Genomic DNA, 24,756 nt, shown 5'->3' with positions numbered 1-24,756 from the left:
TGTGTGGTTGTGAACACCTCCGTCACTGTGTGGTTGTGAACACCTCAGTCACTGTGTGGTTGTGAACACCTCCGTCACTGTGTGGTTGTGAACACCTCCGTCACTGTGTGGTTGTGAACACCTCCATCAATGTGTGTGTGTGTGAACAACGACTTTAAAACGTCATGAAAATACTTTATATTGTTATCTGGTCAGATTACAACCAGATAAAGACGTCTTTTTCTGGTTACTAAAAAGACGATAACAAAACATGTTACAACTAGTATACAGCTGTTCCATGACATCATAAAAGACGGCATAATGATGCCTTTGCCACCAGATGGTTCGTTGGGTAGGGGACCGAATATCGTCACATCAGCAATGTCTCCACTTACCAATCGTCTTGTTAAAATAGCTAAACCTATTTCGTAGCTGTAAGGATACTTAGGATGCATGCTAGAGGACACACAGTGTAAGAGTGAAGGAACAGTATATCTTATTACCTCGTCATGGTCAATGTCTGCATCACCCGAGATTACGATTCTCTTCTCGATCCTGGTTTCCGAGATGCCTCCTTTCACAGTCTGGAAAAAAATGTAATTGAATTTGAGGTATATTTCAGACATGGAACAACTAAGCCTAAAGGAACCCACAGCTGTAATATTGGAAGCACCAAGCTTGAAACCAACTGAGCCAATGGAACCACCTAATTAATAGTGAAATTATATGCACCACTAACAAACCAGTGGAATCCATAACCCCGCCCTATTCACTCATACAGTAAGCTACCCATGACACTGGGTCGTTCCACGAAACTAGTCCCCTTTGGGTAGTGGAACTTGGTGAATTTTAATTTTAACAATCTGTCATAAAGATAACATGTTCAATTTAATCATTAAAAAACAAACGGACTGCAGTATTGGTAACAGGGTTGAAGAGTAATGCTCAAACTGCTTTGTCTTCCAACACAAAACACCAGAAAATGGCCAAAAGGAGTAGAACCAGCTTACCTGCTTTTACACTATGGTTTGACTATTAGATGTTCAAGGTTTCTTTAGAATTTTTTAAATACTTTTTTTAAAGGAATAGTTTCATCTTATTAAAACAAGAGTTAAGTTCATGTAACAGGGTTGACCTTAAAATGAGGGACAGACGTAAATGAATCAATAATCACATGAAATAAATAATAACTTGGGCTTTACAATGATGGTGAAAACTTGGAGAAGTTTTGGAGTTTAAGTGGGATAAAATCTTCCTAAAAGTCACAGAGAGTGCACGGAGGGACATGTCAAAATGCTGGATTTTGGCACTATAGCAAGTCTTCATTAATATAAACAAATCTGATTTATTTATTTGTCCATGCGGTCTATGTTAAAGGACACTTCATTTAATATATCAGGCTTTTAAAATGCAATATTGGTGTCATGTATACTCCCTCTCTGACCTCTAGGTCATCAGGCTGCTGATTATCCTCCCTCTCTGACCTCTAGGTCATCAGGCTGCTGATTATCCTCCCTCTCTGACCTCTAGGTCATCAGGCTGCTGATTATCCTCCCTCTCTGACCTCTAGGTCATCAGACTGCTGATTATCCTCCCTCTCTGACCTCTAGGTCATCAGGCTGCTGATTATACTCCCTCTCTGACCTCTAGGTCATCAGGCTGCTGATTATCCTCCCTCTCTGACCTCTAGGTCATCAGACTGCTGATTATCCTCCCTCTCTGACCTCTAGGTCATCAGGCTGCTGATTATCCTCCCTCTCTGACCTCTAGGTCATCAGACTGCTGATTATCCTCCCTCTCTGACCTCTAGGTCATCAGGCTGCTGATTATCCTCCCTCTCTGACCTCTAGGTCATCAGGCTGCTGATTATCCTCCCTCTCTGACCTCTAGGTCATCAGGCTGCTGATTATCCTCCCTCTCTGACCTCTAGGTCATCAGGCTGCTGATTATACTCCCTCTCCTCCCTCTAGGTCATCAGGCTGCTGATTATCCTCCCTCTCTGACCTCTAGGTCATCAGGCTGCTGATTATCCTCCCTCTCTGACCTCTAGGTCATCAGGCTGCTGATTATCCTCCCTCTCTGACCTCTAGGTCATCAGGCTGCTGATTATCCTCCCTCTCTGACCTCTAGGTCATCAGGCTGCTGATTATCCTCCCTCTCTGACCTCTAGGTCATCAGGCTGCTGATTATCCTCCCTCTCCGACCTCTAGGTCATCAGGCTGCTGATTATCCTCCCTCTCTGACCTCTAGGTCATCAGGCTGCTGATTATCCTCCCTCTCTGACCTCTAGGTCATCAGGCTGCTGATTATCCTCCCTCTCCTCCCTCTAGGTCATCAGGCTGCTGATTATCCTCCCTCTCTGACCTCTAGGTCATCAGGCTGCTGATTATACTCCCTCTCTGACCTCTAGGTCATCAGGCTGCTGATTATCCTCCCTCTCTGACCTCTAGGTCATCAGGCTGCTGATTATCCTCCCTCTCTGACCTCTAGGTCATCAGACTGCTGATTATCCTCCCTCTCTGACCTCTAGGTCATCAGGCTGCTGATTATCCTCCCTCTCTGACCTCTAGGTCATCAGGCTGCTGATTATCCTCCCTCTCTGACCTCTAGGTCATCAGGCTGCTGATTATCCTCCCTCTCTGACCTCTAGGTCATCAGGCTGCTGATTATCCTCCCTCTCTGACCTCTAGGTCATCAGGCTGCTGATTATCCTCCCTCTCTGACCTCTAGGTCATCAGGCTGCTGATTATCCTCCCTCTCTGACCTCTAGGTCATCAGGCTGCTGATTATCCTCCCTCTCCTTCCTCTAGGTCATCAGGCTGCTGATTACCCTGTACACCTGTCACCATCGTCTCGCGCACCAGCGCCTCATGACACTCACCTGGACTCCATAACCTCCTTGATTGTCTTCCCTATATCTGTCCCTCCCCTCGGTTCTTTCCTCAGGTGTTATTGACTCTGTTTTCATGTCGGTGCGTTGTTTGTGTTACGTGTTTCATTTATTTATTAAAACACTCACACCCTGAACTTGCTTCCCGACTCTCAGCGAACTCGTTACAGAATAACACCTCACCTAAGGGAAGCATCAGGGAGTGTTTTTTATGTTATTTTTGTGTCAAAGTAATGATGTTGGGTCCGGGAACTGCTACAGGCTCCCCTGCCTCAACCAGATCGCCAGGCTCTCATGCCTCAACCAGATCGCCAGGCTCTCATGCCTCAACCAGATCGCCAGGCTCTCATGCCTCAACCAGATCGCCAGGCTCTCATGCCTCAACCAGATCGCCAGGCTCTCATGCCTCAACCAGATCGCCAGGCTCTCATGCCTCAACCAGATCGCCAGGCTCTCATGCCTCAACCAGATCGCCAGGCTCTCATGCCTCAACCAGATCGCCAGGCTCTCATGCCTCAACCAGATCGCCAGGCTCCCCTGCCTCAGCCGGATCGCCAGGCTCCCCTGCCTCAACCGATCTGTCAGGTTCCCGCGCCCCAGCTGACTCAACAGGTTCCCCTGCCTCAGCCGTCAGGCTTTCATACCTCAGCCGGATCAGGCTTTCATACCTTTCATACCTTAGCCGGATCGCCAGGCTCCCCTGCCTCAACCGATCTGTCAGGTTCCCGCGCCCCAGCTGACTCGACAGGTTCTTGCGCATCAGCAGGGGTGACCAGTCTGCTCCTGATCCCCGGGTTCGTCCCCTTTGACGGCGTCGTGCGGCTAGAGTCTAGTGTCTGGGAGTCACGTATACTCCCTCTCCTTCCTCTAGGTCATCAGGCTGCTGATTACCCTGTACACCTGTCACCATCGTCTCGCGCACCAGCGCCTCATGACACTCACCTGGACTCCATAACCTCCTTTATTATCTTCCCTATATCTGTCCCTCCCCTCGGTTCTTTCCTCAGGTGTTATTGACTCTGTTTTCATGTCTGTGCGTTGTTTGTGTTACATGTTTCATTTATTTATTAAAACACTCACACCCTGAACTTGCTTCCCGACTCTCAGCGAACTCGTTACAATTGGTGCACAATTTAAACTTAAAATATCAAAGGGACACAAAAGGGACTCATGGATAAAGCTGAGGTGAATGTAGTGTAGGTCAGGTAGTATCTACCTTGGTGATATGTGTGGTTGTGGTGGTGCTGGTGGTGTCTGAGGTGATGGTCTGGGCGCTCATCAACACCCCTGCCTCGGGATCAGCGTCAGCCTGGAACAACACAGACACAATTCATCCTCTCAACTGGATGGAAGAACAGGGTCGTATTCCTTAGGCACCAAACGTTGTAAAATGGACTGAAACAAGGAGGAACCACTTGGACGTTTTTTGTTGCAATTAGAGTTTTACAACATTTTCCATTGTGTGCCCTAATGAACACTACCCAGGTAAAAAATATACACATTGGAGTATATGAGAATATCCAGAATAGAGCATGAGACATAAGTCTGACGAGAGGCCCTTTACCTCTAGTGACTGGTATGTGACAGTTTTCATTTCCGTGTGTATTACAGGGACCTCCTGGGTCACATACACCATGTCTGCCCTGTTGAAGGTCAGGACCTCTGGAGCCTCGAGCACAGACAACTGAGAGAGAGAGAGAGAGAGAGAAATAGAGAGGGATAGAGAGAGAGAGAGAGATAGAGAGGGATAGAGTGAGAGAAATAGAGGGAGAGGGATAGAGAGAGAGGGATAGAGACAGCAAGAGAGGGAGGGATAGAGGGAGAGAGAGAGAACGAGATAGGGATAGAGAGAGAAATAAAGAGAGGGAGAAATAAAGAAAGGGATGGAAAGAGAGGGAGAGAGAGAGGGAGATAGAGACAGAGAAATAAAGAGAGATAGAGAGGGATGGAGAGAGAAATAAAGAGAGGGATGGAGAAAGGGATAGAGAGAGAGAGGGATAGAGAGAGAGAGGGATCGAGAGAGATTGATAGAGAGAGGGATAGAGAGAAATGAAAAGGGTGCAGAAAATAAGATTTCACCCTTATATTTATTTATGCACACACACAGACAATCACGTTTGCATGCTCACACACAATTACATTGTCACCTTCTGTCTACAGGACACACAAGCAGTTAATGAGTGAATTGAAAGGTCATAGAAAAAGGAAAGGAAAGGGAAAGTACTGAAGGACTGGCTGTTCATGAGGACCATCCACTCTCTGATAGAAGATCTATAAAATTATCAAAATGAATCAAATCAAAATGATAACATAAAATCCCAAAAGCAAATAGCAGAGGTGTTGTTATAAAATAAATTGTTGTTTTTTTATTTATGATGAAAGGGGTTACGACACTTAGTGCACCATCCTGGACCATTCACTAAGAATTCATCACAGTTCACCACAGAGTAAGTCTTATGTGGGATTGTGGAAGCATATTAATTCATTTAGGAGAAAGCCAAATGGGTCTACCTGGCAGGATTGTATTTATAAACTGAAACGGTCCACATAATTGAAAACATTTGGGTGACCGATAAACAATAACCCTGCAACAGACCGCTATCTATTCAATCTGTGCTTCTCATAGACGTGTGTCCAGAAAACATTCTAATTCATTGCTGCTCATGATTGCCACAAAGGTAATCTACACTGAGTATAACATTATGAACACCAGCTCTGTCCATGACATAGACAGACCAGGTGAATCCAGGTGAAAGTTATGATCCCTTATTGATGTCACTTGTTAAATCCACTTGAGTCAGTGTAGATGGAGGAGACAGGTAAAATAAGGATCTTCAAGCCTTCAGACCACTGAATATTAGGAAGGTGTTCTTAATGTTTTAAGATACTCAGTGTATCTGAACATTAGGGAAATAAAGCAACAAGTCAGGAAGAAATAAACCGTTTCCACTATGATACTGTGTGTATATGGGCAGCTCGAAAATATTATAGCGTTTATTGTGGTGCTGTAAGAACAAACACAGGGCTGCATACACACAATTACACAATCACACACGCAAGAAGTCCCTCTATGCAATTTTCAACAGTTTTCAATACCTCCCTGGCTGATAGATACAGTAGCTTACAGTATGTACAGCCTGCCTGGCCTTGGTAATGCTTTCCAATAGAAAACCCAGTGGAAAGAAACAGGGACAGGGAACCAGGAACAGGACAGTCTCCCACCTACACATCACTGCACACACAGCAGCACAGGCTGGCTGACTGCTACTATTGGCAAAGAGGAGGGTCAGGACTGGTGGAGTTGGGTAGCTGATTCTGTGGTAATACGGCTAAGATTGGGATAAATTGCATGCTTCCTGCTTATTGGCACTACTAGCTAATGGGAGGCTAAGATTGGGAGAATTTTGGGAGAATCTTTCCAGTGATATTACAGGGAAATGGGAAGGCATGACTGTAATAGATTGAGCACTTTCTAAATAGCATGGGCAAAAAGGAATATGAGACGGGGTAGCTTTTCCAGTGCTATTGTAGGCAAGTGGGAAGGACAGTTAAGGATAGTTTAGGGGGGCACTTATGGAGAGGTACTACAGGTCAATGGGGCAACTAGGGAACATTTTGGGGCTCTTTGGGGTGTTACCTCCGAGTGAGCCCTTGCAGCAGCTACCTCCCCACTGAGACTCTGCCAGGACGCTCCAATAGGAGAGGGGTGCACGGGGGAGGGGGGCACGAAGCACCCTCTCCAGACTTGGCTGTTTTCCTTCTCCGCTTCCTCCTCTGAGACTGACCCTGCTGACTCCTCTCCCTCTGACTGACTGTCCAGCCCAAGGCCTAGGCTTCCACCCGAGCCTGGGGCTGGAGTTTTCTCCTCGGCCTCCGCCTGCTTCACCGCCGCCCCTATAGCCTTGTCCACAGCGGCCTTGGCTGCAGCAGTCAGGGCCGGCCCCGCTGAGAATACGCTAGCGGCGTCACTAGTGACACTTGCCTCGCTTGGCGTGTCTGAGTCGTCAGAGTGGTCATCATGCATGCTCAGCCCTGTAAACCCCAGCACGGACTGAGGCCTATCGTCCTCTATCCCTTCCAGTGAGTCTGTCTCTACCTGCTCAGTCTGATGCTCTGCCTGGTTCTCCATGTTGTCAGGCTGGTTGTCAGGCTGTTCTGGCTGTGCCGACTTCAGCTCAGGCTGATCCTGGTCTTTTTCTTGTTGGGATGATACCACCTCTGTCTGCAGCACGATCCGCTCCCCCTTCTCTGTTGTCTAGCAAAGGAAACAAACAAGACATCACCAACAGTCTTCTTGAACCTTCAATATGGATTGAATCTACAGTAGTATGGAAGCAGGTGAAACAATACCATGGATCTGTAGGCTGTCCAATCAAAAACACATCTTTTGACCAATGAGTAAACTCATGTTAATTGTGTAGATAGTCCTCTAAGAAAAACCAATGGCCCAAACCTCATGTCTCTATCATAATCCATACAAAAGTTATTGGAGTTTTTACCGTTGTTAGATGGCTAAGATTAGGGAGGCCAGAGGAAAAAAAGTGGTCAGAAATCAGGAAAACGGCATTGTGTCAGCTAGGCTGGATGCCGTGCAAGAATGAAGGCTATTGGCTACCTGACAGGCTCACTTTCCCTTTGAACTGGTCATCTTTCTTCTCAAATCCGCAGGACATAAAACAATATAGAGGTAAGATAGAGATATTGATTTTGAGACATCACATGTAGTATTTTCATATTTTAGTATACACTTTATTTTAATTCGAAATTCCTGTTATTATTAGAAGATTTCTCACAAAAACAAGCATATCTCTATAAATTTCAATGGAGCACTGAGTGTATACCAAGCTTTTCGTTTTCAAATCCTTTTACATTTAATTCAGCTCGTGTCATGCTAATTTATCTTTTTTTGCGACCCTCGGAAACAACTTTGAAGACGACCACAAGATATAAAATCCGCAACAGTTGTTATAAGAAACCTGCACCTCTATGTCAACAGTTGTTATAAGAAACCTGCACCTCCATGTCAACAGTTGTTATAAGAAACCTGCACCTCTATGTCAACAGTTGTTATAAGAAACCTGCACCTCAATGTCAACAGTTGTTATACGAAACCTGCACCTCTATGTCAACAGTTGTTATAAGAAACCTGCACCTCTATGTCAACAGTTGTTATAAGAAACCTGCACCTCAATGTCAACAGTTGTTATACGAAACCTGCACCTCTATGTCAACAGTTGTTATAAGAAACCTGCACCTCTATGTCAACAGTTGTTATAAGAAACCTGCACCTCTATGTCAACAGTTGTTATAAGAAACCTGCACCTCTATGTCAACAGTTATTATAAGAAACCTGCACCTCTATGTCAACAGTTGTTATAAGAAACCTGCACCTCTATGTCAACAGTTGTTATAAGAAACCTGCACCGCTATGTCAACAGTTGTTATAAGAAACCTGCACCTCTATGTCAACAGTTGTTATAAGAAACCTGCACCTCTATGTCAACAGTTGTTATAAAAAACCTGCACCTCTATGTCAACAGTTGTTATAAGAAACCTGCACCTCTATGTCAACAGTTGTTATAAGAAACCTGCACCTCTATGTCAACAGATCTTGGTGCTTATTATTGGATGTTAGAGGAAAAGCCCACACTGAACGATTTAGAACGTGAATAATTATATTTGTCTTTTGGTAAAAATGTATTTTAGATCATAAGGAAGTGAAATTTCATCACCAAAGCAAGTTTTCAGCCACTCTGGGCAGAGTGGGTGGATAACCTAGAATCTGCTTCCATACAGTAGGGAAGGGTTACTTCATATGTTAGTACTGATCTTTCTGAATGCATGTTTAAATCATTTAACATGCTGTGCATTGGTTGATTGCTTTGATACTTTCAGGTATCAAAATGACCTAAAGGTGGAGTAGAGTTGCAAAATCAAATATGCCGGGTATAACGCAAATATAACGCTCTCACATTCCTACTCAATAAGGCCCCAGGACCATGTGGTGCCTCTGTCAAGACAAACCATTCCTCCTCATAAACCTGTCCACTGTTTCAATGGCCGGCAGGAAGGACGGATGGACAGGAGACAGAAAAGCCTGACAGACAACACAGTGGCTACAGTGACAACATTTCCTCAACAACAAGAACAAACACATCAGTGACAAACAGTAAAGATACTGAACAGGTCTTTTGCAAAAGAAATGTTATCTCAATGAGAATAACCTGTATAAAAGGTTAAAAAATAATGTAAAAAAACTCAGATATGCATGCACTACAACTGCTGTCGTCACGTTTGTTGAGTTGTATATTATCTATATGGTATAAGAGGCCACCTTAAACACGGTCTGACTAAAGGCAGGCGAAGCAGTCCAGACCCGCGTGCTGGTCTGATCTCTGGCCGACTGTAAGAGAGCGGTGAGCTCCGGGGACATCTCCTCAAAGGTCGGCTTTGGCTGAGCAGACAGAGATGGGGAGAGTCAACACAACAGGAGTAGAAGAGAGAGACACACACACAGTTAGATAGTGTACGTACAGAGGAGGAGAGACAAAGAGACAGGTCTTTCACACAATGCCCAGACACAAGCTCAGGGGATCGGGATTATTCATAAGAGCATTGAGGTGATGATTGATCGCTAAGAAAGGTAAACTTAGAAGATTGCCCAGACACAAGCTCAGGGGATCGGGATTATTCATAAGAGCATTGAGGTGATGATTGATCGCTAAGAAAGGTAAACTTAGAAGATTGGGTTTGAGAAAATTGGGTTTGTCAAATTTTATTCTAAAGTATTCAAAAATAATTATGTCAATCACAACCTAGATTGATTTCCTTCTATAAGACAATGCAAGAATTACAAAGGTTTTATCAAATTGGTTTCCAACTATTTTAATCCAGTTTTTATGCTATAATATGCAACTCGGAGCAATGCATTTCTTTTACAGAGCACATGGGTAGAAACACCTTCCTGTGACATGTCAATCACTGAACTCGAGTTGTTTTTCTCTTGGGAATGTCAGTCACAAAGGCAATAGGTGAGACAGACAAGAGTGTCTTGTGTCTTGTGTGTCGGAGGGACTCCTCTTATGAATAGGGCCAATATCATCATGTCAGATCAAACTGCAGAGAGGTCAGAGAGCGCAAACCCAGGGAAGTCAAAGTAAAAGAGGCAGGGCTGAAGCAATCAGTGGCATACCAACCATAGTATACCGTACCATAAGCCAAAGTGGAAAGCATTCATTTGGTGTGGCTAGCAGCATGGGGACCAGTTTAAACCAAAACACGATTTTCATTTACAAATCGAAATGAAAGAGGTAAACAAATGCCAGTACCCATGGAGCAGCAAGTTTGGCTAAGGCAAGCAGTGAACAAATGACACCAAATACATTGGCAAAGGGATCAACTAAACAGAGCAAACTATAAAAACAAAAAACAGACTCCCATGCAATTCCCATGAACATTCAGTCGAGTGCAAAACAGCGCAGGGTCCAGCCTTGTTGCAGTGGATAAGACGACCAAACAGGCTGGGGCGGAAGTAGCTTGAGGATAAAGTGGGGGGTTAGGGAGAGGGGGGAGAGGAAGTAGTTTGAGGATAAAGTGGGGGGTTAGGGGGGAGTAGCTTGAGGATAAAGTGGGGGGTTAGGGAGATGGGGGAAGGGGAAGTATCTTGAGGATAAAGTGGGGGTTGGGGGGGAGTAGCTTGAGGATAAAGTGGGGGTTAGGGAGATGGGGGAAGGGGAAGTATCTTGAGGATAAAGTGGGGGGTTGGGGGGGGAGTAGCTTGAGGAAAAAGTGGGGGGTTAGGGAGATGGGGGAAGGGGAAGTATCTTGAGGATAAAGTGGGGGGTTAGGGAGAGGGGGGAGAGGAAATAGCTTGAGGATAAAGTGGGGGGTTAGGGAGAGGGGGAAGGGGAAGTAGCTTGAGGATAAAGTGGGGGGTTAGGGAGAGGGGGGGAGAGGAAATACCTTGAGGATAAAGTGGGGGGTTAGGGAGAGGGGGGAAGGGGAAGTAGCTTGAGGATAAAGTGGGGGGTTAGGGAGAGGGGGAAGGGGAAGTAGCTTGAGGATAAAGTGGGGGGTTAGGGAGAGGGGGGGAGAGGAAATACCTTGAGGATAAAGTGGGGGGTTAGGGAGAGGGGGGAAGGGGAAGTAGCTTGAGGATAAAGTGGGGGGTTAGGGAGAGGGGGGAAGGGGAAGTACCGTAATTTCCGGACTTTAAGCCGCTACTTTTTTCCCATGCTTTGAACCTCGCGGCTTAAACAATGACGTGGCTAATATATGGATTTTTTGTTACAAGCCTTGTTTCGTTAAAGCCTATTTATTTTTGTTACAAGCCGTGTTTTGTTAAAGCCTATTTATTTTTGTTACAAGTCGTGTTTCGTTAAAGCCTATTTATTTTTGTTACAAGCCGTGTTTCGTTAAAGCCTGTGTAAAGTTCAGTTGTTTCAATGTACCGGTAGGCACCTGCGGCTTATAGACATGTGCGGCTTATTTATGTTCAAAATAATACTTTTTTAAAAATTCAGTGGGTGTGGCTTATATTTAGGTGCGCTTAATAGTCCGGAATTTACGGTAGCTTGAGGATAAAGTGGGGGGTTAGGGAGAGGGGGGAAGGGGAAGTAGCTTGAGGATAAAGTGGGGGTTAGGGAGAAGGGGTTTCAGGTATTTGGGGGGGTTTCATATCATCCTACCACTTTGGAGGGCGATGGGGTTCTGGATAGATAGGACACAGGGCTGGGGCTCAGACGCAGATCGACCATTTGAGGCTTGGGCATCTTCATGGGGGACTTGGCCATTGGGGACTTGGCCATTGGGGACTTGGCCATTGGGGACCGTGGCGAGAGGGGTGTGTGAGGCGCAACAGGGGTGGTGCTCCTGTCTCCCAGGAGAAAAGTCTCCCTTAGCTGCTTCCTGCTGTCTGCTCTCGCAGCATCACTGATGTCCTGGCTGGAGCGGATGGACACTACGGTCCGCATGGCGCCCAGGCCACCGTCGCTGGGCTCAGATGGAGAGGGGGTCCTGGCCTCCTGGATGGTGATCAGGGAGGGTCCCATTCCCTCAGATGGAGAGGGGGTCCTGGCCTCCTGGATGGTGATCATGGAGGGTCCCATTCCCTCAGATGGAGAGGGGGTCCTGGCCTCCTGGATGGTGATCATTGGGGGTCCGATTCCCTCTATGGGCGGGAGACTCAAGTGGACCGACACTGGCATCTCGTACTCAGTCGACACCGGGATGATCTTCACAGTGGTGGTGGATTGGTCCGCCGCCCTCTTCAGCTCCCTGGCGAACACCGCCGGAGCGGCTATGGCCGCTTCCCCACCATCTTTGGCATGCGTCGTCATGGTGACGATCTTGCCTGACATGGTGTCGTAGGACTTGCCCAGGGTGTAGGTCTTCTCCTCCATCTCCTCGGTCTTGGATGCTAGTTCACTGCTGAAGCTCTCGTATCGTTTGCCAAACTCCTTGATGACAACGACACCACTGGCGCCGCCGAGCGCTCCTTCAGCCACAGTGTTATCGACGGCCATAACTTTATAGTTGACAATGTTTCTCTTTTCGGCTACCTTAGGAGGGACTTTGCTTACTATTACCCACCCGTCAGAGTCCTACATACAAGATACATACAAAGACTGGGGTTAGCCAGTTCAATGGGGGAGTAGGACTTCCAATGGCAGTCCCAAGAAGAGCAATAAGGAAGCAACTTTAGACTTGAAGGAACATAGATCATAGACAGCATGAACATAGACAGCAACATATACAATATATATGCAAAAGTATGTGGACACCCTTTCAAATGAGTGGATTCGACTATTTCAGCCACACCCGTTGCTGACAGGTGTATACAATTGAGCACACAGCCATGCAATCTACATAGACAAACATTGGCAGTAGAATGGCCTTAATGAAGAGCTCAGTGACTTTCAAAGTGGCACCGTCATAGGATGCCACCTTTCCAACAAGTCAGTTTGTCAAATCTTTGCACTGCTACAACTGCCCCAGTCAACTGTAAGTGCTGTTATTGTGAAGTGGAAACGTCTAGGAGCAACAACGGCTCAGCCACGAAGTGGTGATGAATCACGCTTCACCATCTGGCAGTCCAACGGACGAATCTGGGTTTGGCGGATGACATTTTAGACGATTCTGTGCTTCCAAACCTGTGGCAACAGTTTGGGGAAGGCCCTTTCCTGTTTCAGCATGACAATGCCCCCATGCACAAAGCGATGGCCATACAGAAATGGTTTGGAAGCACTTGACTGTCCTACACAGAGCCCTGACCACAACCCCATCGAACACCTTTGGGATGAATTGGAACGCCAACTGTGAGCCAGGCCTAATCGCCCAACATCAGTGCCCGACCTCATTAATGCTCTTGTGGCTGAATGGAAGCAAGTCCCCGCAGCAATGTTGCAACATCTAGTGGAAAGCTTTCCCAGAGGAATGGAGGCTGTTATAGCAGCAAAGGGGGGACAAACTCCATATTAATGCCCATGATTTGGGAATGAGATGTTCGACGAGCAGGTGTCCACATACTTTTGGTCATGTATTGTATCACTGTTCTTAGTTAATAGTGTATTGTTAAAAGCAATCTCTCCGTATAGCTCATTGAAGGGTTTTTCTTTATTTTTACTATTTTCTACATTGTAGAATAATAATGAAGACATCCAAACTATGATATAACACATATGGAATCATGTAGTAGCCAAAAAAGTGTTAAACAAAAAGATTCTTCAAAATAGCCACCCTTTGCCTTGATGACAGCTTTACACACTCTTGGCATCCTCTCAACCATTCTCTCAACCATTCTCTCAACCAGCTTCATGAGGTAGTCACCTGGAATGCTTTTACAACAGTCTTGAAGGAGTTTCCACATATGCTGAGCACATGTTGGCTGCTTTTTCTTTACTCTGCGGTCCAACTCATCCCAAACCATCTCAATTGGGTTGAGGTCAGGTGATTCTGGAGGCCAGGTAATCTGATACAGCACCCTATCACTCTCCTTCTTGGTCAAATAGCCCTTACACAGCCTGGAGGTTTGTTGGGTCATTGTCCTGTTGAAAAACAAATGATAGTCCCACTAAGCGCAAACCAGATGGGATGGTGTATCGCTGCAAAATGCTGTGGCAGCCATGCTGGTTAAGTGTGCCTTGAATTCTAAATAAATCACTGACAGTGTCACCAGCAAAGCAGCCCCACACCATCACACCTCCTCCTCCATGCTTCACAGTGGGAACTACTCATGAGGAGATCATCTGTTCACCTACTCTGTGTCTCACAAAGACACAGCGGTTGGAACCAAAAATCTAAAATTTAGACTCATTAGACCAAAAGACAGATTTCCACTGGTCTAGTGTCCATTGTTTGTGTTTCTTGGCCCAAACAAGTCTCTTCTTCTTATTGGTGTCCTTTAGTTGTGGTTTCTTTGCAGCAATTTGAACCATGAAGGCCTGATTCACTCCTCTGAACAACTGATGTTGCAATGTGTCTGTTACTTGAACTCTGCGAAGCATCTGTGAAGCATTTATTTGGAATGCAATTTCTGAGGCTGGTAACTCCAATGAACATATCCTCTGCAGCAGAGTTAACTCTGGGTCTTCCTTTCCTGTGGCAGTCCTCATAAGAGCCAGTTTCATCATAGCGTTTGACGTTTTTTTGCGACTGCACTTGAAGAAACTGTCAAAGATCTTGCCATGTCTTAAAGTAATGATGGATTGACGTTTCTCTTTGCTTATTTGAGCAGTTCTTGCCATAATATGGACTTGGTCTTTTACCAAATAGGGCTATATCTTCTGTACACCACCCCTACCTTGTCACAACACAACTGATTGGCCCAAACGCATTAAGGAAAGAAATTCCACAAATTAACTTTTAACAAGACACACATGTTAATTGAAAATGCATTCCAGGTGACTACCTCATGAAGCTGGTTGAGAGAATGCCAAGAGTGTGCAAAGGTTGACTGGTACTGTACAGGGTCAAATGAGTCACATTGTCATCCACTGCTGACAATGAATAGTATACCCAGCAAACCGGGAACATTCCCAAAATATTAGCTAAGATTCCCATTAACTTATAGTTAGGGTTTTATCCAACATTAGGATGATAACACCCCAAAAACATTAACATTTTTTAAAACAAAATCAATTTATTTTCTTATTTTAAATTTTTTTATGAAATATTCTTGGAATGTTCTCCTAAAATTCACAAAAATGTTGTGCACAACATCTGTAACAACCATCACAGAACATTCCCCAAACGTTCTCATTAGGTTTCCAGGTAATGTAATAACACGATAAATCAGTAATGTTTCCAGTAAATGTCCCCACAATGTTCCCACCAGACGGTTCCCAGAAACATTCTAGGAACCTTTAAAGAACAAACAAAACGTTTTCTAGGAACGTTCTTGGAAAGTCAGGCGAACGTTTTCTACAAACATTCTATAATCATCAGCACGACTGGACAGTTTTTCGGTTAAGAGACATTTGCCGTGGCCTAATGAATGTTCTGGGAACTGTCACATAACTAATTAAATGTTGGTTTGCTGGATAGGAACCTAGTCCTACACACTCAAATGGATCACAGGTTAAATGTGTAAGACTCGTCAATAATTAATTGGCGTAGCTGGCTCTAATCTAGCCAAGCAGCAGACATGAAGGTTTTCTAATCACACAGAGATACCTGCACCAGCAGATACTTGTATGTAGTGACAGCTTGGCTACCTACCACAGTAGTCTTAGTATCCACAGGGCTGTGCTTGATGTCCTCCTCAACGCTACCGCCTGCAGCCATGGCTCTCTCCCTCTCACCCTCTCCCTCATCCTGTTGGCTCTACATGAATGGAAAAGAAAAAGACAAAAGGGAAACAAACGAACAGCATGAATGAACTAGAATTGAAAGTAGTTTTGAGGTGTGCGTGCGTGTGTGGTCTGCATCCTATTGCTGGCTCCATTACTCATTACAGAGTGTGTGATATTTACTCATTGTGTTTGATCAGAGTGTGTGATATTTACTCATTGTGTTTGATCAGAGTGTGTGATATTTACTCATTGTGTTTGATCAGAGTGTGTGATATTTACTCATTGTGTTTGATCAGAGTGTGTGTGATATTTACTCATTGTGTTTGATCAGAGTGTGTGATATTTACTCATTGTGTTTGATCAGAGTGTGTGATATTTACTCATTGTGTTTGATCAGAGTGTGGGATATTTACTCATTGTGTTTGATCAGAGTGTGTGATATTTACTCATTGTGTTTGATCAGAGTGTGTGATATTTACTCATTGTGTCTGATCAGAGTGTGTGATATTTACTCATTGTGTTTGATCAGAGTGTGTGTGATATTTACTCATTGTGTTTGATCAGAGTGTGTGATATTTACTCATTGTGTTTGATCAGAGTGTGTGATATTTACTCATTGTGTTTGATCAGAGTGTGGGATATTTACTCATTGTGTTTGATCAGAGTGTGTGATATTTACTCATTGTGTTTGATCAGAGTGTGTGATATTTACTCATTGTGTTTGATCAGAGTGTGTGTGATATTTACTCATTGTGTTTGATCAGAGTGTGTGTGATATTTACTCATTGTGTTTGATCAGAGTGTGTGATATTTACTCGTTGTGTTTGATCAGAGTGTGGGATATTTACTCATTGTGTTTGATCAGAGTGTGTGATATTTACTCATTGTGTTTGATCAGAGTGTGTGATATTTACTCATTGTGTTTGATCAGAGTGTGTGATATTTACTCATTGTGTTTGATCAGAGTGTGTGATATTTACTCATTGTGTCTGATCAGAGTGTGTGATATTTACTCATTGTGTTTGATCAGAGTGTGTGATATTTACTCATTGTGTTTGATCAGAGTGTGTGATATTTACTCATTGTGTTTGATCAGAGTGTGTGTGATATTTACTCATTGTGTTTGATCAGAGTGTGTGTGATATTTACTCATTGTGTTTGATCAGAGTGTGTGATATTTACTCGTTGTGTTTGATCAGAGTGTGGGATATTTACTCATTGTGTTTGATCAGAGTGTGTGATATTTACTCATTGTGTTTGATCAGAGTGTGTGATATTTACTCATTGTGTTTGATCAGAGTGTGTGATATTTACTCATTGTGTTTGATCAGAGTGTGTGATATTTACTCATTGTGTCTGATCAGAGTGTGTGATATTTACTCATTGTGTTTGATCAGAGTGTGTGATATTTACTCATTGTGTTTGATCAGAGTGTGTGATATTTACTCATTGTGTTTGATCAGAGTGTGTGATATTTACTCATTGTGTTTGATCAGAGTGTGTGTGATATTTACTCATTGTGTTTGATCAGAGTGTGTGATATTTACTCATTGTGTTTGATAAGAGTGTGTGATCTGAGATTTCACCAGCGTGTGACTACAGGACTATAGTATCTCTCCAAACGTAGTCACACTGTGTGGTTGATATCGGACATATGGGTCTGAATTTATGAGACATTCTCTACAGAGTGCAGACACAGTCCCTCTTCTTCCAGTAGCTCACAAATAAAGAATGAAACAAGGTAGCAAGACTTGGCTGAGTGGTAAACTGTCTCCTTTTCACACTTAATTTAACCACATCCCAACAGTCATAAAAATATATACTGGCCGAAATATGCCGTCGTCGCTGATACATTAATGAATAAAATATCTCCTTTCCCTGGTGACGTCATCATTGCCATTCTCCCGACTGCTTGATGTTCCCACACACACACACACACACACACACACACACACACACACACACACACACACACACACACACACACACACACACACACACACACACACACACACACACACACACACACACACACACACACTCTATGCAAAGGGGAGCAGGGTTTCTTCTCCCTAATCCCCTCTCTCTTTTGAAGTCCCTGCATGCCTCTCCATATATATATAATATATATATATATATATATATATATATATCTTAGTGCACTAAAATGCTTAGCCGAGAAGGATGTTTCCAATGGCTTCCTTCTGTCTCTCCCTCCCACCTCCGTTTGGCAAGGTTACAGCACAAGGATGTATTACTCGTTCACTGGCCAGGCTGCTACAAATCAATCAAGCCCTATTCTGATGTCCCACTGTTAATTGTCCCTTCTCCTTTCAACGCTTGCTTCTTTTATCTACTTTTCAATGGTTGGATACTGTAGCTTACACGTCTTGGCTTAGTCAAGGAGCCGCATCGGAATCACTTCCTTTTACCGTGGCTTAACTTCCATTGAAAAACAGGTTGATGCTTGGTAACTATTTGAAAACAGCACTGGAGAAGAAAGGTAGGTGTCAAATGTTATAATGAGGCAGCGATTCTTTCATAACAGCTGTTCTTCTATCTCCTGTAGCTGGGTGTTAAGCACCGTCCTCCACCTGAGCAATTTTCAAAGGGAGGCGTTAGAGGCCCCAGTCTCCAGAGACTTGACATGGAGAGGAAGGATCTCATTCATCTCTTTCCCCCTAAACAACCTGAGCTCACACTGTAGCAGACACATCTCCATCTTCTCGCACTGTAGCAGACACATCTCAATCTCCTCACACTGTAGCAGACACATCTCCATCTTCTCGCACTGTAGCAGACACATCTCAATCTCCTCACACTGTAGCAGACACATCTCCATCTTCTCACATTGTAGCAGACACATCTCAATCTCCTCACACTGTAGCAGACACATCTCCATCTTCTCACACTGTAGCAGACACATCTCCATCTTCTCACACTGTAGCAGACACATCTCAATCTCCTCACACTGTAGCAGACACATCTCCATCTCCTCACACTGTAGCAGACACATCTCCATCTTCTCACACTGTAGCAGACACATCTCAATCTCCTCACACTGTAGCAGACACATCTCCATCTTCTCGCACTGTAGCAGACACATCTCAATCTCCTCACACTGTAGCAGACACATCTCCATCTTCTCGCACTGTAGCAGACACATCTCAATCTCCTCACACTGTAGCAGACACATCTCCATCTTCTCACATTGTAGCAGACACATCTCAATCTCCTCACACTGTAGCAGACACATCTCCATCTTCTCACACTGTAGCAGACACATCTCCATCTTCTCACACTGTAGCAGACACATCTCAATCTCCTCACACTGTAGCAGACACATCTCCATCTCCTCACACTGTAGCAGACACATCTCCATCTTCTCACACTGTAGCAGACACATTTCCATCTTCTCGCACTGTAGCAGACACATCTCCATCTTCTCACACTGTAGCAGACACATCTCCATCTTCTCACACTGTAGCAGACACATCTCCATCTTCTCACACTGTAGCAGACACATCTCCATCTTCTCACACTGTAGCAGACACATCTCAATCTCCTCGCACTGTAGCAGACACATCTCCATCTTCTCACACTGTAGCAGACACATCTCCATCTTCTCGCACTGTAGCAGACACATCTCCATCTTCTCACACTGTAGCAGACACATCTCCATCTTCTCACACTGTAGCAGACACATCTCCATCTCCTCACACTGTAGCAGACACATCTCCATCTTCTCACACTGTAGCAGACACATCTCCATCTCCTCACACTGTAGCAGACACATCTCCATCTTCTCACACTGTAGCAGACACATCCCCATCTTCTCACACTGTAGCAGACACATCTCCATCTTCTCACACTGTAGCAGACACATCTCCATCTTCTCACACTGTAGCAGACACATCTCCATCTTCTCGCACTGTAGCAGACACATCTCCATCTTCTCACACTGTAGCAGACACATCTCCATCTTCTCGCACTGTAGCAGACACATCTCCATCTTCTCACACTGTAGCAGACACATCTCCATCTTCTCGCACTGTAGCAGACACATCTCCATCTTCTCGCACTGTAGCAGACACATCTCCATCTTCTCGCACTGTAGCAGACACATCTCCATCTTCTCACACTGTAGCAGACACATCTCCATCTTCTCGCACTGTAGCAGACACATATCCATCTTCTCGCACTGTAGCAGACACATCTCCATCTTCTCACACTGTAGCAGACACATCTCCATCTTCTCACATTGTAGCAGACACATCTCCATCTTCTCGCACTGTAGCAGACACATCTCCATCTTCTCACACTGTAGCAGACACATCTCCATCTTCTCACATTGTAGCAGACACATCTCAATCTCCTCATACTGTAGCAGACACATCTCCATCTTCTCGCACTGTAGCAGACACATCTCCATCTTCTCACACTGTAGCAGACACATCTCCATCTTCTCACATTGTAGCAGACACATCTCAATCTCCTCACACTGTAGCAGACACATCTCCATCTTCTCACACTGTAGCAGACACATCTCCATCTCCTCACACTGTAGCAGACACATCTCAATCTCCTCACACTGTAGCAGACACATCTCCATCTTCTCACACTGTAGCAGACACATCTCCATCTCCTCACACTGTAGCAGACACATCTCAATCTTCTCACACTGTAGCAGACACATCTCCATCTCCTCACACTGTAGCAGACACATCTCAATCTCCTCACACTGTAGCAGACACATCTCCATCTTCTCACACTGTAGCAGACACATCTCCATCTCCTCACACTGTAGCAGACACATCTCCATCTACTCACACTGTAGCAGACACATCTCCATCTACTCACACTGTAGCAGACACATCTCCATCTACTCACACTGTAGCAGACACATCTCAACTTTCAAATCATGGCCTATCAAAAGTGAATATGTTATTTCTCTTTAGATCAGGGTTGTGTATGTACACCCCCTGATTCAGCTTATCAAGGAGATAATGAGCAGCTGATTAGTAGAATCAGGTGTTAGAGCAGGAATGGAACAAAAACCTGCACACTGGCCATCACTGGATTAGATGCCACTAGATTTCTAATGTTGATGTTTCCACCCAGTGAGGTTCTACTAAATATTTTATAAAAAATGGAGGGGTCTCTAAAAGGTACGTGGATGTCCCCCTGTCTCTCTCTCTCTCCATTCAGTCCCTCTCTGATTTAACAGTGAACTTACCGGTACCTCGTCGAGTTCCAGGGGTTCGATCATGGGGGCCTCGTCGAGACGCGGCGAGCGCAGGGGGGACGAGGACAGCCTCTTCTCCCATTCGGTAAGGCCAGCCGAGTCGGCGCCCGTCTCCAGGAACGACCTCTTGAGCTCACTGATGTTGGTCGTGTGTTTCAACAGCTCCTCCGGCGTGCCCACTGTGTCCTGGGGAGCAGGAAGAGAAGTAATCTTACTGATAATGATACACTACTGTTAGGGTTAGTTACTGTTAGGGTTAGTTATTGTTAGGGTTAGTTACCGTTAGGGTTAGTTACTGTTAGGGTTAGTTACCGTTAGGGTTAGTTGCCATTAGGGTTAGTTACTGTTAGGGTTAGTTACCGTTAGGGTTAGTTGCCATTAGGGTTAGTTACTGTTAGGGTTAGTTGCCATTAGGGTTAGTTACTGTTAGGGTTAGTAACCATTAAGGTTAGTTACTGTTAGGGTTAGTTACCGTTAGGGTTAGTAACCGTTAGGGTTAGTTACTGTTAGGGTTAGTAACCATTAAGGTTAGTTACTGTTAGGGTTAGTTACCGTTAGGGTTAGTAACCGTTAGGGTTAGTTACTGTTAGGGTTAGTTACTGTTAGGGTTAGTTACTGTTAGGGTTAGTAACCATTAGGGTTAGTTACTGTTAGGGTTAGTAACCATTAAGGTTAGTTACTGTTAGGGTTAGTTACCGTTAGGGTTAGTAACCGTTAGGGTTAGTTACTGTTAGGGTTAGTTACTGTTAGGGTTAGTTACTGTTAGTAACCATTAGGGTTAGTTACTGTTACGGTTAGTAACCATTAGGGTTAGTTACTGTTAGGGTTAGTAACCATTAGGGTTAGTTACTGTTACGGTTATTTTCCATTAGGGTTAGTTACTGTTAGGGTTAGTAACTGTTAGGGTTAGTTACTGTCAGGGTTAGTAACCGTTAGGGTGAGTTACTGTTAGGGTTAGTTACTGTCAGGGTTAGTTACTGTTAGTAACCATTAGGGTTAGTTACTGTTACGGTTAGTAACCATTAGGGTTAGTTACTGTTAGGGTTAGTAACCATTAGGGTTAGTTACTGTTAGGGTTATTTTCCATTAGGGTTAGTTACTGTTAGGGTTAGTTACTGTCAGGGTTAGTAACCGTTAGGGTGAGTTACTGTTAGGGTTAGTTACTGTCAGGGTTAGTAACCGTTAGGGTTAGTTACTGTTAGGGTTAGTTACTGTTAGGGTTAATTACTGTTAGGGTTAGTTACTGTTAGGGTTAGTAACCGTTAGGATTCGTTACTGTTAGGGTTAGTTATTGTTAGGGTTAGTTATTGTTAGAGTTAGTAACCATTAGGGTTAGTTACTGTTAGGGTTAGTAACTGTTAGGGTTAGTTACTGTTAGGGTTAGTAACCATTAGGATTAGTTACTGTTAGGGTTAGTTACCGTTAGGGTTAGTAACTGTTAGGGTTAGTTACTGTCAGGGTTAGTAACCGTTAGGGTGAGTTACTGTTAGGGTTAGTTACTGTCAGGGTTAGTTACTGTTAGTAACCATTAGGGTTAGTTACTGTTACGGTTAGTAACCATTAGGGTTAGTTACTGTTAGGGTTAGTAACCATTAGGGTTAGTTACTGTTAGGGTTATTTTCCATTAGGGTTAGTTACTGTTAGGGTTAGTAACTGTTAGGGTTAGTTACTGTCAGGGTTAGTAACCGTTAGGGTGAGTTACTGTTAGGGTTAGTTACTGTCAGGGTTAGTAACCGTTAGGGTTAGTTACTGTTAGGGTTAGTTACTGTTAGGGTTAATTACTGTTAGGGTTAGTTACTGTTAGGGTTAGTAACCGTTAGGATTCGTTACTGTTAGGGTTAGTTATTGTTAGGGTTAGTTATTGTTAGAGTTAGTAACCATTAGGGTTAGTTACTGTTAGGGTTAGTAACTGTTAGGGTTAGTTACTGTTAGGGTTAGTAACCATTAGGATTAGTTACTGTTAGGGTTAGTTACCGTTAGGGTTAGTTACTGTTAGGGTTAGTAACTGTTAGGGTTAGTTACTGTTAGGGTTAGTAACCATTAGGGTTAGTTACGTTTAGGGTTAGTTACTGTTAGGGTTAGTTACCGTTAGGGTTAGTTACTGTTAGGGTTAGTTACTGTTAGGGTTAGTAACTGTTAGGGTTAGTAACCATTAGGGTTAGTTACTGTTAGGGTTAGTAACCATTAAGGTTAGTTACTGTTAGGGTTAGTTACCGTTAGGGTTAGTTACCGTTAGGGTTAGTTACTGTTAGGGTTAGTTACTGTTAGGGTTAGTTACTGTTAGTAACCATTAGGGTTAGTTACTGTTACGGTTAGTAACCATTAGGGTTAGTTACTGTTAGGGTTAGTAACCATTAGGGTTAGTTACTGTTACGGTTATTTTCCATTAGGGTTAGTTACTGTTAGGGTTAGTAACTGTTAGGGTTAGTTACTGTCAGGGTTAGTAACCGTTAGGGTGAGTTACTGTTAGGGTTAGTTACTGTCAGGGTTAGTTACTGTTAGTAACCATTAGGGTTAGTTACTGTTACGGTTAGTAACCATTAGGGTTAGTTACTGTTAGGGTTAGTAACCATTAGGGTTAGTTACTGTTAGGGTTATTTTCCATTAGGGTTAGTTACTGTTAGGGTTAGTTACTGTCAGGGTTAGTAACCGTTAGGGTGAGTTACTGTTAGGGTTAGTTACTGTCAGGGTTAGTAACCGTTAGGGTTAGTTACTGTTAGGGTTAGTTACTGTTAGGGTTAATTACTGTTAGGGTTAGTTACTGTTAGGGTTAGTAACCGTTAGGATTCGTTACTGTTAGGGTTAGTTATTGTTAGGGTTAGTTATTGTTAGAGTTAGTAACCATTAGGGTTAGTTACTGTTAGGGTTAGTAACTGTTAGGGTTAGTTACTGTTAGGGTTAGTAACCATTAGGATTAGTTACTGTTAGGGTTAGTTACCGTTAGGGTTAGTAACTGTTAGGGTTAGTTACTGTCAGGGTTAGTAACCGTTAGGGTGAGTTACTGTTAGGGTTAGTTACTGTCAGGGTTAGTTACTGTTAGTAACCATTAGGGTTAGTTACTGTTACGGTTAGTAACCATTAGGGTTAGTTACTGTTAGGGTTAGTAACCATTAGGGTTAGTTACTGTTAGGTTATTTTCCATTAGGGTTAGTTACTGTTAGGGTTAGTAACTGTTAGGGTTAGTTACTGTCAGGGTTAGTAACCGTTAGGGTGAGTTACTGTTAGGGTTAGTTACTGTCAGGGTTAGTAAACCGTTAGGGTTAGTTACTGTTAGGGTTAGTTACTGTTAGGGTTAATTACTGTTAGGGTTAGTTACTGTTAGGGTTAGTAACCGTTAGGATTCGTTACTGTTAGGGTTAGTTATTGTTAGGGTTAGTTATTGTTAGAGTTAGTAACCATTAGGGTTAGTTACTGTTAGGGTTAGTAACTGTTAGGGTTAGTTACTGTTAGGGTTAGTAACCATTAGGATTAGTTACTGTTAGGGTTAGTTACCGTTAGGGTTAGTTACTGTTAGGGTTAGTAACTGTTAGGGTTAGTTACTGTTAGGGTTAGTAACCATTAGGGTTAGTTACGTTTAGGGTTAGTTACTGTTAGGGTTAGTTACCGTTAGGGTTAGTTACTGTTAGGGTTAGTTACTGTTAGGGTTAGTAACTGTTAGGGTTAGTAACCATTAGGGTTAGTTACTGTTAGGGTTAGTTGCCATTAGGGTTAGTTACTGTTAGGATTAGTAACCATTAGGGTTAGTTACTGTTAGGGTTAGTTACTGTTAGGGTTAGTTACTGTTAGGGTTAGTTGCCATTAGGGTTAGTTACTGTTAGGGTTAGTTACTGTTAGGGTCAGTTACTGTTAGG

The 24,756-nt window shown here is 43.9% G+C and overlaps 1 protein-coding gene across 8 annotated transcripts in view; it reads right to left on the bottom strand.

Moving 5' to 3' along the window:
* Positions 1–24,756, bottom strand: part of LOC106579649 (protein 4.1) — a 114,991-nt gene that overhangs the window by 5,156 nt on the left and 85,079 nt on the right. For all 8 annotated transcript variants that reach the window (XM_045702744.1, XM_045702739.1, XM_045702738.1 and 5 more), the window contains 8 exons: positions 20,897–21,091; positions 15,587–15,691; positions 11,557–12,471; positions 9,204–9,323; positions 6,966–7,124; positions 4,434–4,553; positions 4,086–4,178; positions 483–563 (listed from right to left, as the gene is read on the bottom strand). In XM_045702744.1, the coding sequence (XP_045558700.1) occupies positions 483–563; positions 4,086–4,178; positions 4,434–4,553; positions 6,966–7,124; positions 9,204–9,323; positions 11,557–12,471; positions 15,587–15,691; positions 20,897–21,091 (1,788 nt within the window). The remainder of the gene's footprint in view (positions 1–482; positions 564–4,085; positions 4,179–4,433; positions 4,554–6,965; positions 7,125–9,203; positions 9,324–11,556; positions 12,472–15,586; positions 15,692–20,896; positions 21,092–24,756) is intronic.

Source organism: Salmo salar, chromosome ssa19 (genome assembly GCF_905237065.1).
Source record: "Salmo salar chromosome ssa19, Ssal_v3.1, whole genome shotgun sequence".
Lineage (NCBI taxonomy): Eukaryota > Metazoa > Chordata > Actinopteri > Salmoniformes > Salmonidae > Salmo > Salmo salar.
The sequence above is the reverse complement of the archived record's forward strand: the minus strand, read 5'-3'. Positions and strand labels throughout refer to the sequence as shown.